This window comes from Acartia tonsa, chromosome 2, assembly GCF_053477335.1.
Source record: "Acartia tonsa isolate MP-2025a chromosome 2, ASM5347733v1, whole genome shotgun sequence".
In the NCBI taxonomy this organism is placed as follows: Eukaryota; Metazoa; Arthropoda; class Copepoda; order Calanoida; family Acartiidae; genus Acartia; species Acartia tonsa.
In genome coordinates this window covers 44,552,369-44,565,631 of record NC_137261.1, presented here as the reverse complement: position 1 = coordinate 44,565,631, position 13,263 = coordinate 44,552,369, and the positions used below count along the sequence as shown (strand labels likewise).

At 43.2% G+C, this 13,263-nt stretch overlaps 2 protein-coding genes across 2 annotated transcripts in view; one reads left to right on the top strand and one right to left on the bottom strand.

Annotated features, from left to right (window-relative positions):
* Mlh1 (DNA mismatch repair ATPase Mlh1) overlaps positions 1-13,263 on the top strand; it is a 49,301-nt gene that overhangs the window by 8,609 nt on the left and 27,429 nt on the right. Inside the window, exons 5-6 of the mRNA XM_080151016.1 lie at positions 1,236-1,327; positions 1,699-1,777. Coding sequence (XP_080007142.1) covers positions 1,236-1,327; positions 1,699-1,777 — 171 coding nt within the window. The remainder of the gene's footprint in view (positions 1-1,235; positions 1,328-1,698; positions 1,778-13,263) is intronic.
* Positions 2,204-10,360, bottom strand: LOC145312816 (uncharacterized). Its single transcript, XM_080152058.1, has 3 exons — positions 10,139-10,360; positions 9,881-10,055; positions 2,204-2,518 (listed from the first exon to the last, which is right to left on the bottom strand). The coding sequence occupies exons 1-3, from the start codon at positions 10,246-10,248 to the stop codon at positions 2,441-2,443; spliced, it is 363 nt and encodes a 120-aa protein (XP_080008184.1). The 5' UTR covers positions 10,249-10,360; the 3' UTR covers positions 2,204-2,440.

The window sequence follows — 13,263 nt, the reverse complement described above, 5'->3', positions numbered from 1 at the left end:
TTTGAAAAAAATATTTGAGAGACTTGAACGATACATTGGTATGTATCGTATAGACTTAAAAAAAGACTGGAACAAAAAAAACATTTTAAGTGCCACTAGAGGCCTCTAGGGGCGTAGCCGCTAATATTTAATATATTGTTAAGATAATTAAAACATGATACAACTAAAAACAATTAGACATAATCTAAGACAAAATATTTGATAACTTTAATTTTAATCATTTTGTTCCTTTCTTCCATATTATACCTACGTTTTAAAAGCTTTATGTAAAAACAAGAAATTTTAAGATATAACTATATATACAAACGAACATATAATTTGTATAAGGCATTTGCAATACTGATTTTATTTTACTTCACATAAACACCAATTGAAAATATTCATGTTATGTTTTCATAAATGCATTTATATTGACCAGATATATTTTTTATTTCCTTTTATATCTCCATTATTTGTATATCTATTGTGTAGAATCATGTACTGTAAATAAAACAAACAACAGATGAAAACGATTTTTCTACTAATGTTATATAAATAGAGTGACTTAAGAGACATACTGTATGATTCCACCAATAGGAGAATACTAAAGGAACATACGAGAGATCTCATTGGTTGAAATTGTATACATATTTTGTTACGTATGGCCATATTTTTTTCATTTTGTTCGTATTATGAGTCAGCTATAAACTGTCGCATATTCTAGGATTAAGCTTTTCCTGGGTAAATTCATTCGTGTAAAAAATTCTTTCCTTGTATAATGTGAAGCATATGACAAAAAAATTATGAAGTTAGTTATGAAATACTTTTAATAAAGTTGTCTTTCTAAAAGTTTATCGTCAAATAAATTCATCTTAAATTTTGTCGCCAGTATCTAGTATACCTATAACAAAATGTAAACAACAGTTCTGTCTGCAAAAATTTCCTTTTTAATTTTGACGAAAAATGGGATCAGTTGGACTATTTAGATATACTATGTCTTGTTTTATATATATATAATGTATATCTTTAAAATAATATAATAATATTTGTAAGAAATATAAAGGACTTATGATATTTTCAGAATTTGTGATAGAGTAAGAGCATTTTAGATTTAACCAGAGTTTTACTTTGGGACTCAATTAAAAGTCTGAAAATAAACAATTAAAAAATTTCATGATCCTGTAACACTTTGATAAAGGATTTAAAATGTTTTAGATGTAGATGTATTATAATTTTAATAATACTTACTTTTTTAGGATTTGAGTAACATTGCAACTTATGGGTTTAGGGGCGAAGCCTTGGCCAGTATATCTCATGTGGCTAGATTATCTATTCTTACTAAAACCAGGTACTATATTCAAATAATTTAATCCATACATAAAAGATTAAAGTTTATTATTCTACAAATATCAAACACATATGTCTAAAAGTACTCTCTCTTAAAGAGCCCATCGTGCACTGAAATCCAACCACCCCTTATCTATTTTTTAAATAAATTGTAATAAGAATTGGGGTGTCATTCCTAACATCTGCAGAGGTTGCAAAACCCTGCGGCGCTACCCAGTACCCAATATAACCTAACCTAAAGCAATTGATAAACAAACAAAAAATTATCCCTCCCTTATTTTCCTTTTCAAATAATTGGGGTGTATGTTTAAGAGTTTTCTAATGTATGAATTTTATTACACAATAAAAACTTTTTGTAAATCTTTTATTTAGAGATTCTAAATGTGGATATAAAGCAGAGTACAGTGATGGAAAGTTGTTAGGAACACCCAAGCCAATGGCAGCTAACCAGGTAAAATAAACAGTTATTTTAGGGATATGGGGAAAGGACAAAGGCAATTAAATTAATCTTCTCTATAATTATGAAGTGTGATATACTTTTTTTAATGCAATCTTAATTTTTTTCAATTATTCCTAATTAATTATCTAGTTCTAATTAAGTTCCAGTAAAGATTTTCCCTAAAGTGCCACCTTCCGCTTAACTTATAAATAAATTGAAAATAGGGTAGGCTAGATTTGCGCTTTTTACTGTAGGTCAGGTTATATTGGGCAGTTCCGCATGGTTAGCCCCCCCCCCCCGCAGGAGCCCATAAGAAAAAAACTACCCCACCCCTTATTATAATTTTTTTTTAAAATAAGCGTTTTGAGTTTTGTGTTGATAGGCATTGTTAGGGAAAGCACCGCTCCAGCTAATTTACTTTACAGAGAACAGGTGTTTTCTTCCCTTGTCTACAAAGTCAAAAGTAGTGTCGACTAAACTGAGTGCTGAAACTCCAAGCCACAAGCCTTGAATAATTAAAATATGTAGGTATATCAATTAAGTATAAAATATGACAACAAAATCTAAAATACTAAAAAGTTAAGTTCATCTAAATCTGGGTAGAAAAAAAAACTTTCAACTGACTAAATAATCACACCTCTACAAGTCATCCATATGAATTTACAGATCAAGTATTCAATAATCTTTACCTAAAGCACTCCCAACCTCAACAAGAAGATCAACTGTGCTGTAGCTATAAGTCTCAGTAAAAGCCTACAAAAAATATTCTTATATAATAGGTGGTAGCTCTAAAGATGTTTAAGGGGGGGGGGGGATGTTAATGTAACTGTGGTATCCGCCGAGGATAAAGGGCAGACACCGGAGTTCAATTAGATTACGGCAGTGTGACAGACGTGGACACCTGACTATAGAGAAGCTACGCTTCTCTAGCATTCACCAAATAATAATCAACATCTATTTCAGTTGTCACTTTATTGCAGGTCTAAAGGGTACTAAAGCTATATACAACAAACAATAACTACACAGATAGGAATAAATAATCATAACATAAAAGCATTATAATACATACACAATAGTCAGTTTGGGCAATAATGATCCCCCATCCCTGGAAAGGGTGGGGGGAATTAACAATACAGTTAACCATAATAAACTTGGCAGATTCAATCATTAATTTTAAGCATAGAGAGGGGGTCGTCAGACCCCTTCCCCAGGACTCGGGGGGAGGGCCATTGACCCTCCACCGAACCCCGGTCAGGGGTGCCATAGGCATGGCTCACGGTTGCCGAATACCACAACTCTCCCCTCGAAAGGCTGGGAGAGTGTTTCCCTACCAGACTTCCGACAGTGGTTGAGGCCTTCGGTCCGCTCCTTAGGGCTAAGATATATACAAACGATAATGATTCAATGGAATCCTAGTGGTGAGTGTTTCTCAGGGTTGATGGGCTCCCAACGTGGGATAGAAGGCAGAGGCTGGCTTTGGTTGGACACGTTGTTCAGCGCCGGCAGGTGTCAGGTTGGCGGGTGGCACAGTTGTTGCTGGGACAGTCAGCAGTGGGGCATGCTGGTTGTTGTTGGCAGCGGCTGGGGCACTGGCTGCCAAGTTGACCGTCTGGGCGGCAGCCTGACCTCCCGAGGGGCCGCGGGGTCTTCCAGAGGGCGGTCCTGGCCTGCCTGGGCGGTCATGCCCGCTATCGGCTGATTGCATGGACACCATTTCCTCGGCTGCTTCCCGGCCGATGGGAATGGCATCCCAGTCTACTGAAAAGTCCCGGGACTTGGCATGGGTGAGCCGGGCTCTGGCCAAGGCCTTCCTGTACAAGGTTGGATGGTACAGGAACACTTGTGACATCGCATTCAGGGCTGCCCGGACACCTCCTTGTGCTGCTGCCAGAGAAATGATGGTCAGATCCCCCAACAGTTTGAGGATTAACAACAGCAGACACAGTATGGCTGCGCCATCTCCCCACTTGTGAATAGCTTGTCTGAACCCAGCCCAGACATCCAGGGCGGCCTCTCCTTCCTCCGCCAGTCGGTCGATGTTGTAGGACACTCTCCCATGGTCACCTGTGGCCGAACAGCTGCCTTGCTGAACGCATGAGCCATAGGACAGGCCGGTCAGCATGGCGCTGTTATATGCTGGGAACGCCAGCAGTTGCTGCCAGTCATTCAACTCAGCCTGCGAATACAAGCCCCCTGAACTGAAGTCATCCAGGGGTTCTGTCAACAGCTGCTTAGGCGTATCCAGCGGGGGTGGCCTCTTCTTAGGAGCGGGGGTTAACTCTATCCAGCCTTCCTCCGCGTGCACAGTCAGGGGGTATGTGGAGGAGCAGGGAATCTTGGTGGCGTGGCCGCTATACACTCGTGTCACGGCGTCTACAAATCCTGTGGGCTCTACTGGCACTTTATCCCAACACTCCTTGTGTTCACGGACAACATATTTGTTGCGTTGGCAGGTAAGCTGGAGCAGGACATCTCCCCTCAGCACCGAGAACGTGCTCCCCTGGACACGCACCGGGTGGGCCGGGTCTAGTTGCTGGAGCTTCCAGCAGTTGGCCGCTACTTCTTCTGCTGCTGTGCTTTTCATGCGGGTCTCCAGAGTAAATCCAATATAACCTGCATGTATCTGGGCCTGCAGGGGGACATCAACATCCCTGGCCGATACTCTGGGTAGCGCTGCCGCGGCTGGGTCAGCTGCCACGAACAATGCTGGGTGGTTGGTGGCATGGGCCTCAAAGTCGCAGTTCACTATTGAGGTGGGGTTGGTCATGTTGATGAAAAACTGGGCCTGATGGTCAACCAGGAACGCATCCATCACTAGGCTGGGCTGGAGGCTGCGGATCAGCCTCAAGGGGCAATCTCTCCCCAGGTGATCCCACACGTAGGTTGCTTCCCCAGTGATGCAAGACAGCTCTGAATGGGGACACTCCAAGGTCAGGTGGTCAGATTGGGACTCCACCCGTCCATCCTCTACTACGTAGGTCTCTTCCTTAACCAGCAGCCGTCGCTCCTGGAGCACTAATTCATTGCGGTACAGCTGGCCCTCGAAGTGGACGTCCTCCCCTTCACAACCCACCCCCTCGGGGCTGTTGACGAGGGCGCCCACCATGTCGAGGGTGAAGAACAGGGGATGGTTCAGCTGGAACGTCAGTGGCTGGGTCTTGCCTGGCAGCGTGTAGACTCGGTTCCTGGCCAGGTCTCGCTCGGCACGTTTCTGGATCTATCTTGGTTGGCCTCATGAGGGTGGGGACCGAGGTCACCTTGAGGTGACCCCATACCCCACACCTGAATGTCCACTGGGACACAGTGAGCTGGCAACTGTATCCTGTTGTTTCCCTCACCTTGACTTGCTGCAGGACGTGTACTTCATGGCCCAGGGGCACCTCCTGGTGTAGAGGTTCCGTGTTGCACATCTTTTCTTTATTGTAGGCTGTGACGGGGGTGGGGTTGGCGCAGTCCCATCCCACCAGGACGTAGCTGGTTGTAGGCCACACGGCTGCCAGCAGGAGGCCCCACAGGACCATCCACCAGTGAGAGAAGCTTCCAGGCAGCCATCTACCTCGCACACGCGGCTGGGGATCTTCGGGTCGGGTCACGGCTGCTTCTTGGGGCTGGACACGGCTGGGCTGCTCCTGGCTAGATACAAATTTCCATTGAGCGTTATCTTTGTGTGGCCGGGGCACCCCGATACCCTCCCCAATGACAGACTGGCAAGCGACTGGCACTTGCCTGGGTGTCGGCTCCCCTAGCCCCAAGTGGTCCCTTCCCTTGTCCAAGGCATGCCCAGTGGCATGGGGCTGAAGTGCGTGTGGCACAGGCTCGCCCTTACTCACGTCCCTCCCCTGCCCTAGGAACTCAGGTGCATGTGGCACAGGCAAGTCCTTATTTTCCCAAATTTCAATCTCCCCAGCCTCTGGTGCAGGGGGCACAGGCAAGGCTGGGGTTTTACAATGGCTTGGATACAACACATTTATCAAATTTAACTTATCCTGGCTCGACTGGGGTTGCTGGGCAGCTGGGTTCCTTCGGCTGGCAGGGGGCTCTGGATGGCATGTAGTTGGGCTCTCCCTGCAGGCTGGTGGCGCTGGCTGGCTGGGGGTGACGGGTGTCACCCCTTCCTCTGGGACTGCTGGCTCATTCCAGGATCCAGGTCTCTCGGTGGCGGCGACGGTTGTCGCCCCAGGCACCAGGTTGGAGGCTGGCTCGTTCCAGGATCCAGGTATCTCGGTGGCGGCGACGGTTGTCGCCCCAGGCACCAGGTGGGAGGCGCTGGATAGCACCCCCCAGTCATCACAGGTGGCGGCGCCGGGTGGCGCCCCATACATCGATGTTGATGCGCTGGCTAGCGCCTCCTGCCTCTCTCGTTCAGCGGCCGCCAGGGCCTCCCCGTACATCGTCTCAGTGACGCTGGGTAGCGCCCCTCCACTCTTGCTGGGTAGGCTCGGCCGAGCAGGCTCCATCATGTTGAGGCTAAAAGGCTGGGGCCTCAGGACTTCTGGCTCAGCTATGTTGTAGGGTTGCACCAACTCCGGCCCCAGGTGGTTGAGACTGAAGCCCAGGCCAACCCGGTTGGGTTCAGCCGCGCCGCCCAGTACGTTGATCCTAGCTGGAACGGTCCCAAACTGCGGCATCCCGTCGGCTCGGTCCGCGGCTTTGGGGGCGGCTGCTTGCTGCGGTGGTGCTGGGGGCGCGCTCCCTTCCATGTGGGCCACTCTGCTGGGCTTCCCTGGAGGGGCACCCTTATCGGCGGTGCTCCTGCGGCTGGCTACCTGGGCCCAGTCAGCTCTGCACTCGGCCGCCGTGTGACCGTCATAGTGGCAACGCTCGCACTTGGCAGAACGGTCACGGCGTGGCTGGGTGCGTCTCTCCTCTAGGCTAACTTCCATAGGCGTCGGGCAGTCTCGAGCTCGGTGGCCTCTCCCCTGGCAGCGGAAGCAGCGACCTGGAACCTTGTCATCTGGAGCGACCCTCCCCATCTGGTGGAGACCCGGAGCCAAGGCGCCAATCTCCATTGGCTCCGACTCGTCATATTGGGGCAACTGGATGCAGGCAGATCCAGTCAGCCCGTCGGTAGAGTCCACTAGGCACACACCCTCCTTCAGCTGCTTGGTAATCATGGTGACGGTGAACATGGCTCTACGAGTGTACTCAGGTACACTCGTGATCTCATGTCCCATCATGACGCGTTTCACATTAGCGTTACGAATGCCACGATTTAATTCGTCCACCAACAACTCGAGATCCTCATGGCTGTAGGCGTCCCTATACAAGGCACACTTAGTTGATATGTATGCTTGTATAGGTTCTGTCGAGTGTTGCTTGTAATCCCTAAACGCTTGTTTAAGCGTTTGGGATTCAAAAGCAGGACGAAATAGCATTTCACACTCGGCCTTGACCTGTTCGTAGGTCAAGGCTTGGCCTGCCTCGCCAAACAGATGGGACGCCATTTCCGCCGCTTGCCCTACCAGTGACAGTAAAAGGGCGTTGCGGCGGTTGAGGGAGTCATGGGGTGGCACGCGGTAAGCCGCCCATGACATCTCGAGTCTGCGGATATGTGAACTCCAGGATTGCTTGGGTGGTCCTCTAAACTCCGGCAGGTTACTCAGCATCAGCTTGCGGTACTCGGCTGGAGCCGGCTGAGGGTCATCCTGGAGCCATCCTGGGGCTTGGTTGCCTCCTGGCGCTTGCGGCTGTTCCATCGGGTCAACGGTTCAACGGCGGGACACAAAGTTATAAGGTAATAGAATAAATGGTTTGTCACTTGAGGCTTTCTAGCCTAACAGCCAACACTGTTTTTATCACTAGGTTGGTAGTTTAGTTACAAAGATATAACTTAGCTGTGCTTATCACTAGTTGGATTCTGAGGTTGTAGAGTAGGCTGGTAGGGGTAGATAGATGTTGAGGGTCTGAACTGCTGTCAGGAACTGATTTGGTTTTCCTTTATCACACTATAGATAGGAGGTGGGAGCTTGTAATTCCTTATTTCATAAAAATACCTCTGTTAGATGCTATGGAGTAGCTCCGCTCCGGTGTGTGTGTGTGTGCGTGAAATCTCCTGCCCTTGCAACGCGCTTACGCACCGTCAAATCCGCGCACACAGGTAAAACGCGCACTTATCCCTCAACTCGCTCTCTCATTGGTCCGCTTTGTCCGTTGAATTTTATGATATTTCCGCACTCCGTTGCGTTACCCGTGAATGGCGCTCTGTGTTCCCGGTCACTAGTTCCACACCGTGTACGGACTTAGTCTGGTGTGGGTAGGAGGGGAGAAGCGCGTGAGGGGACGGGGGTAAATCCGTCCGTTCCCCCTGTGAGGAAGGGGGGAGTGCTGTGGGTTTGAGGTAACTGTGTGATGAGGTAATGATGCCTTTTCTCCTTAATCCTAGGCTTATCTATTATATCACCTTGATTGTATTTCCTTCAGTGGAGAGTGGGCTCCTCCCTTTCCTCTGGAATAAGGGGTGTATTGTTGTTGTGCTGTAGGCTTGAGGGGATTAGATTGTGTATCAGGGTCCTTGTTATATTACATCTAGCTTCTATTTTTGTCCTTATCACAATTACATAACAGATTTGTTTACCAACCTTGTTCTATTTTTAGTTGTTATCACAATACACAATAAATCCAAGCCGGTTCTATTTTTAGTTTTATCACAACACAACAAATTGTTTGCCAATCTTTGCTCATAAATCTATTGTTTAGCCATCACACCAGGGTGGTAATCCCTGCAATGTGATATAATATCTGTTTTTCTAGATGGGTGGCTGCGTTGTAGCCTCTCAGGATACTTGGAGTTGACGTAGTTTTCTCTGTTTTGGTGCACTACACTCGTATGTTGGCTCGCAGCTCGCAGCTATGTGGCGTGTTTCAGCCTATCGGCGGCAGGGAATGTCCCGTCCTGCTAGCGCCGCTGATCCAAATCCGGCTGATGGCGGCAGGGAATGTCCCGTCCTGCTAGCGCCACTGGTTCGGATCCTGCTATCTCTTGCAGTAAAATTGGCCTATTTTCAGCCGTTTACACTTATTTGGCTTGTTTCAGCCGGTCCGCAGGCCTGTCTCAGCCCTTTGAGCGCTCAATTCTCCGTTAGATGTCGGCGCTTCTCGCGGTTCTTCGTCAAGTTTCGCTGTGTCACTTCCACAACTGCCGGATGCAGAGTTAGACCTTGCTGTCCAGGGTGGGTAATTCAGGTTGCTTGTGTCAGTTTTGCCAGTTTCACTGCTGGGAGTACCTTAGCCTCAGCTGCGCGTCTGCTCTACACTTGTGGTTCGCCGTAATCTCACACAGCTGTCACCAAAAGTTGTGGTATCCGCCGAGGATAAAGGGCAGACACCGGAGTTCAATTAGATTACGGCAGTGTGACAGACGTGGACACCTGACTATAGAGAAGCTACGCTTCTCTAGCATTCACCAAATAATAATCAACATCTATTTCAGTTGTCACTTTATTGCAGGTCTAAAGGGTACTAAAGCTATATACAACAAACAATAACTACACAGATAGGAATAAATAATCATAACATAAAAGCATTATAATACATACACAATAGTCAGTTTGGGCAATAATGATCCCCCATCCCTGGAAAGGGTGGGGGGAATTAACAATACAGTTAACCATAATAAACTTGGCAGATTCAATCATTAATTTTAAGCATAGGGAGGGGGTCGTCAGACCCCTTCCCCAGGACTCGGGGGAGGGCCATTGACCCTCCACCGAACCCCGGTCAGGGGTGCCATAGGCATGGCTCACGGTTGCCGAATACCACATAACCATGTTTAAGTAATCGCAAAAGGCTCTTATCTGAATTTTCAAATCAAAATTCGTACGGGGAAGCTTGATGGTATATTTCAAATAAAAGAAAATTTTTTTCAAAAATATTTTTTTCATAAATAAATTCAAAGCTTAATAGAGTAATTTTTTCTTACACTCACCCCTTTTATTTAGAAATTTTTGTCTTTAGTCCTATTACACTTTTATAATTGAATTCCCATGGTTATAGAAGATTGGTAATTTGTACATTTAAGATGAATATTATAAATTCTCAGGTAATGGGACTTTCCCCCCAATTTTAGGAATTAGTTCTGTCATAAAACTATTTATGGGTTTTATTGTATGAACTTACCTTGACATATTGGTGTGTAGATAAAGAAATTAATCCATCAGGTCCAATATAGTTTGACCGCTCCATCCTTCTTTTCACTTTTATTCTTGTAGTCATACAAGGATACTTACATCCTGTTATTTCTGTGTATTGCTGTACAAAGATTGTTTCTTCAACAGTTGTAAAGAATTTGTACCTTTACAAATTAATGGTTGATCAATTATATGTCAATTTGAAAATATATTAAAACAAAATGATTTATGACGAAAGTAGGTATACCTAAATGCTTCTTCTTTATAAGAAGTATTCTTTGTACACATTTCTTTAAGATCAATGTTAGGAAACCAAGGTGGTAGACATCCCAACCAGGCCCTAGCCTTTGTTTTCATTTCATTACTGATGCATTCATCATAACTTGAGCCAATTGCCTCATAATCTGTACAACTTTCTCCATTTTCTAGCTTGCTGTCCTATTATAGGAAAGAAGTATTATAGAAATGAGTATCAAGGTAAGAAATGGTTAAGTTAAGATATTAGAGTATATTACATTTATATGTTGAAAATTAATGTACTTCCAACTTTCCTGAATTTCATAGGTTAGCTTGTAATCCATTAGTTGATACATTCCATTTCCTAAATCACGAAATATAAAAGTAACATCCTCAATATAAATACATTTCTAATTTCAAACCTTGTGGTGCAATTCCAATGAAGTCTCCTTCAATTTCACTTTCCTCAATTCTAAATCTGTTCTCTCTGTAAGGATCAACAACATAAGTTTTAATTAACTCAGGGGAATGAAATCTTATCTTTGTTCTGGTATCGCTTGTAATCTTTTTGCAGTATCCTTCTGGAAAGATGAACACATCCTCAGTGGTCGCATTTAAAGTGTTTAAAGATGAGAAGTTTGGATTAAAGACATTTTCTCTTATATCTTCAAATGATTGATCTCCTTCATCATCTAATATTTCACATGAAAATTTACCTTAAAATCATAGCAGTTTTTGGTTAACACATAAACACATAGAAGAAAGGGTTTTTATGGGCTTTTCAACATTTCTAAACTACCAAGGAACTGACCACCACAAAAAAAGTTGCAGTATTGGGATTTTGCATAGCATTTACTGTAATAAGGTTTGTTTTGGAACTGCATGCAAACTGATACTGCACCAAAAAGTACCATACCCTGCCAAATTTTATTTTATTAAGGGGGGGGGGGAAGTTTGTACACTTATAGGAAATGAAATTCAGTACCAAAGTTTGGGAGGGTCGTATGGGCTTGTTTTTAAAGTTATCAACCTAATTCTTTTTGAAGGCTCTCTTATATGACTTGATATACACGGAAAAATTTGAAAATTGAATTTCGGTACTTTCCTTCTAGGGGCTTGTGGAGCAAAAGACCCCCAAAACACTAAAAATATGAGTTCTGACCTTATTTTTAAAGATATCGACCTGATTTTTTCTTTATAATACTTTTTTAACATACCCGAATCAACGAACCATTACAGATTTCATTTTGGGACTTTCCTTTTAGGGGCTTGTGGAGCAAGAGACCCCCAAACACAAAAATATGAGTACTGGGCTTATTTTTGAAGATATCGACCTGATTTTTTTTATAATACTTTTTTAACTTAACCAAATTAACGAACCATTACAGATTTCATTTTGGGACTTTCCTCTTAGGGGCTTTTGGAGCAAGAGACCCCCAAAACACAAAAATATGAGTACTGGGCTTCTTTTTTAAGATATCAACCTGCTTATTTTATATAAAAATAATATTTAAACATAACCGAATCTACGAACCATTACAGATTTCATTTTGGGACTTTCCTTCTAGGGGCTTGTGGAGCAAGAGACCCCCAAAAATCATAAAAATATGAATTGTGGGCTTCTCTTTTAAGATATCAACCTTATTTTTTTATATAATAAAAAAATACTATTTTAACATAACCGAAGCTACGAACCATTACGGATTTCATTTTGGAACTTTCCTTCTAGGGGCTTGTGGAGCAAGAGACCCCAAAAACACTAAGAATATGAGTTCTGAGCTTATTTTTAAAGATATCAACCTGATTTTTTATATAAAAATACTATTTTCACATAACCGAAGCTACGAACCATTACGGATTTCATTTTGGAACTTTCCTTCTAGGGGCTTGTGGAGCAAAAGACCCCAAAAACACTAAAAATATGAGTTCTGACCTTATTTTTAAATATATCAACCTGATTTTTTTAGGAACACTTTTTTTAACATAACCGAACTAAGAAACCATTACAGATTTCATTTTGGGACTTTCCTTCTAGAAGCTAGTGGGACAAAAGACCCCCAAAAAATATTTTTAGAGATATTGAGCTGATTTTTTTCATGAACACTTTTTTCACATGTTTGAACTAGGTAGCCACAAATAATTTCATTTTGGCACTTTCCTTTTAGGGGAAAGTAGGGTAAAACACCTCCAAAACAAAATAATTTGAGTTCTCAGGTTATCTTAAAAAATAAGCTCAGAACTCATATTTTTAGTGTTTTGGGGGTCTTTTGCTCTACAAGCCCCTAGAAGGAAAGTCCCAAAATGAAATCCTTAATGGTTTCTTAGTTCGGTTATGTTAAAAAAGTATTATTTTAAAAAGATCAGGTTGATATCTTTAAAATTAAGCTCAGAACTCATATTTATAGTGGTTTTGGAATCTTTGCTCCACTAGCCCCTAGAAGGAAAGTCCCAAAATGAAATCTCACTGTAATGTTTTCTTAATTTGGTTATGTTAAAACAGTATTATTTTTTAAAAATCAGGTTGATATCTTAAAAAATAAGCTCAGAACTCATATTTTTAGTGTTTTTGGGGGTCTTTTGCTCCACAAGCCCGTAGAAGGAAAGTCCCAAAATGAAATCTGTAATGGTTCGTAGATTCGGTTATGTTGAAATAGTATTTTTATATAAAAAAATCAGGTTGATATCTTAAAAAAGAAGCCCACAACTCATATTTTTATGATTTTTGGGGGTCTCTTGCTCCACAAGCCCCTAGAATGAAAGTCCCAAAATGAAATCTGTAATGGTTCGTTAATTCGGTTATGTTAAAAAAGTATCATAAAAAAAATCAGGTCGATATCTTCAAAAATAAGCCCAGTACTCATATTTTTGTGTTTTGGGGGTCTCTTGCTCCACAAGCCCCTAAAAGGAAAGTCCCAAAATGAAATCTGTAATGGTTCGTTGATTCGGGTATGTTAAAAAAGTATTATAAAGAAAAAATCAGGTCGATATCTTTAAAAATAAGGTCAGAACTCATATTTTTAGTGTTTTGGGGGTCTTTTGCTCCACAAGCCCCTAGAAGGAAAGTACCGAAATTCAATTTTCAAATTTTTCCGTGTATATTAAGTCATATAAGAGCAAAAAGAATTAGGTTGATAA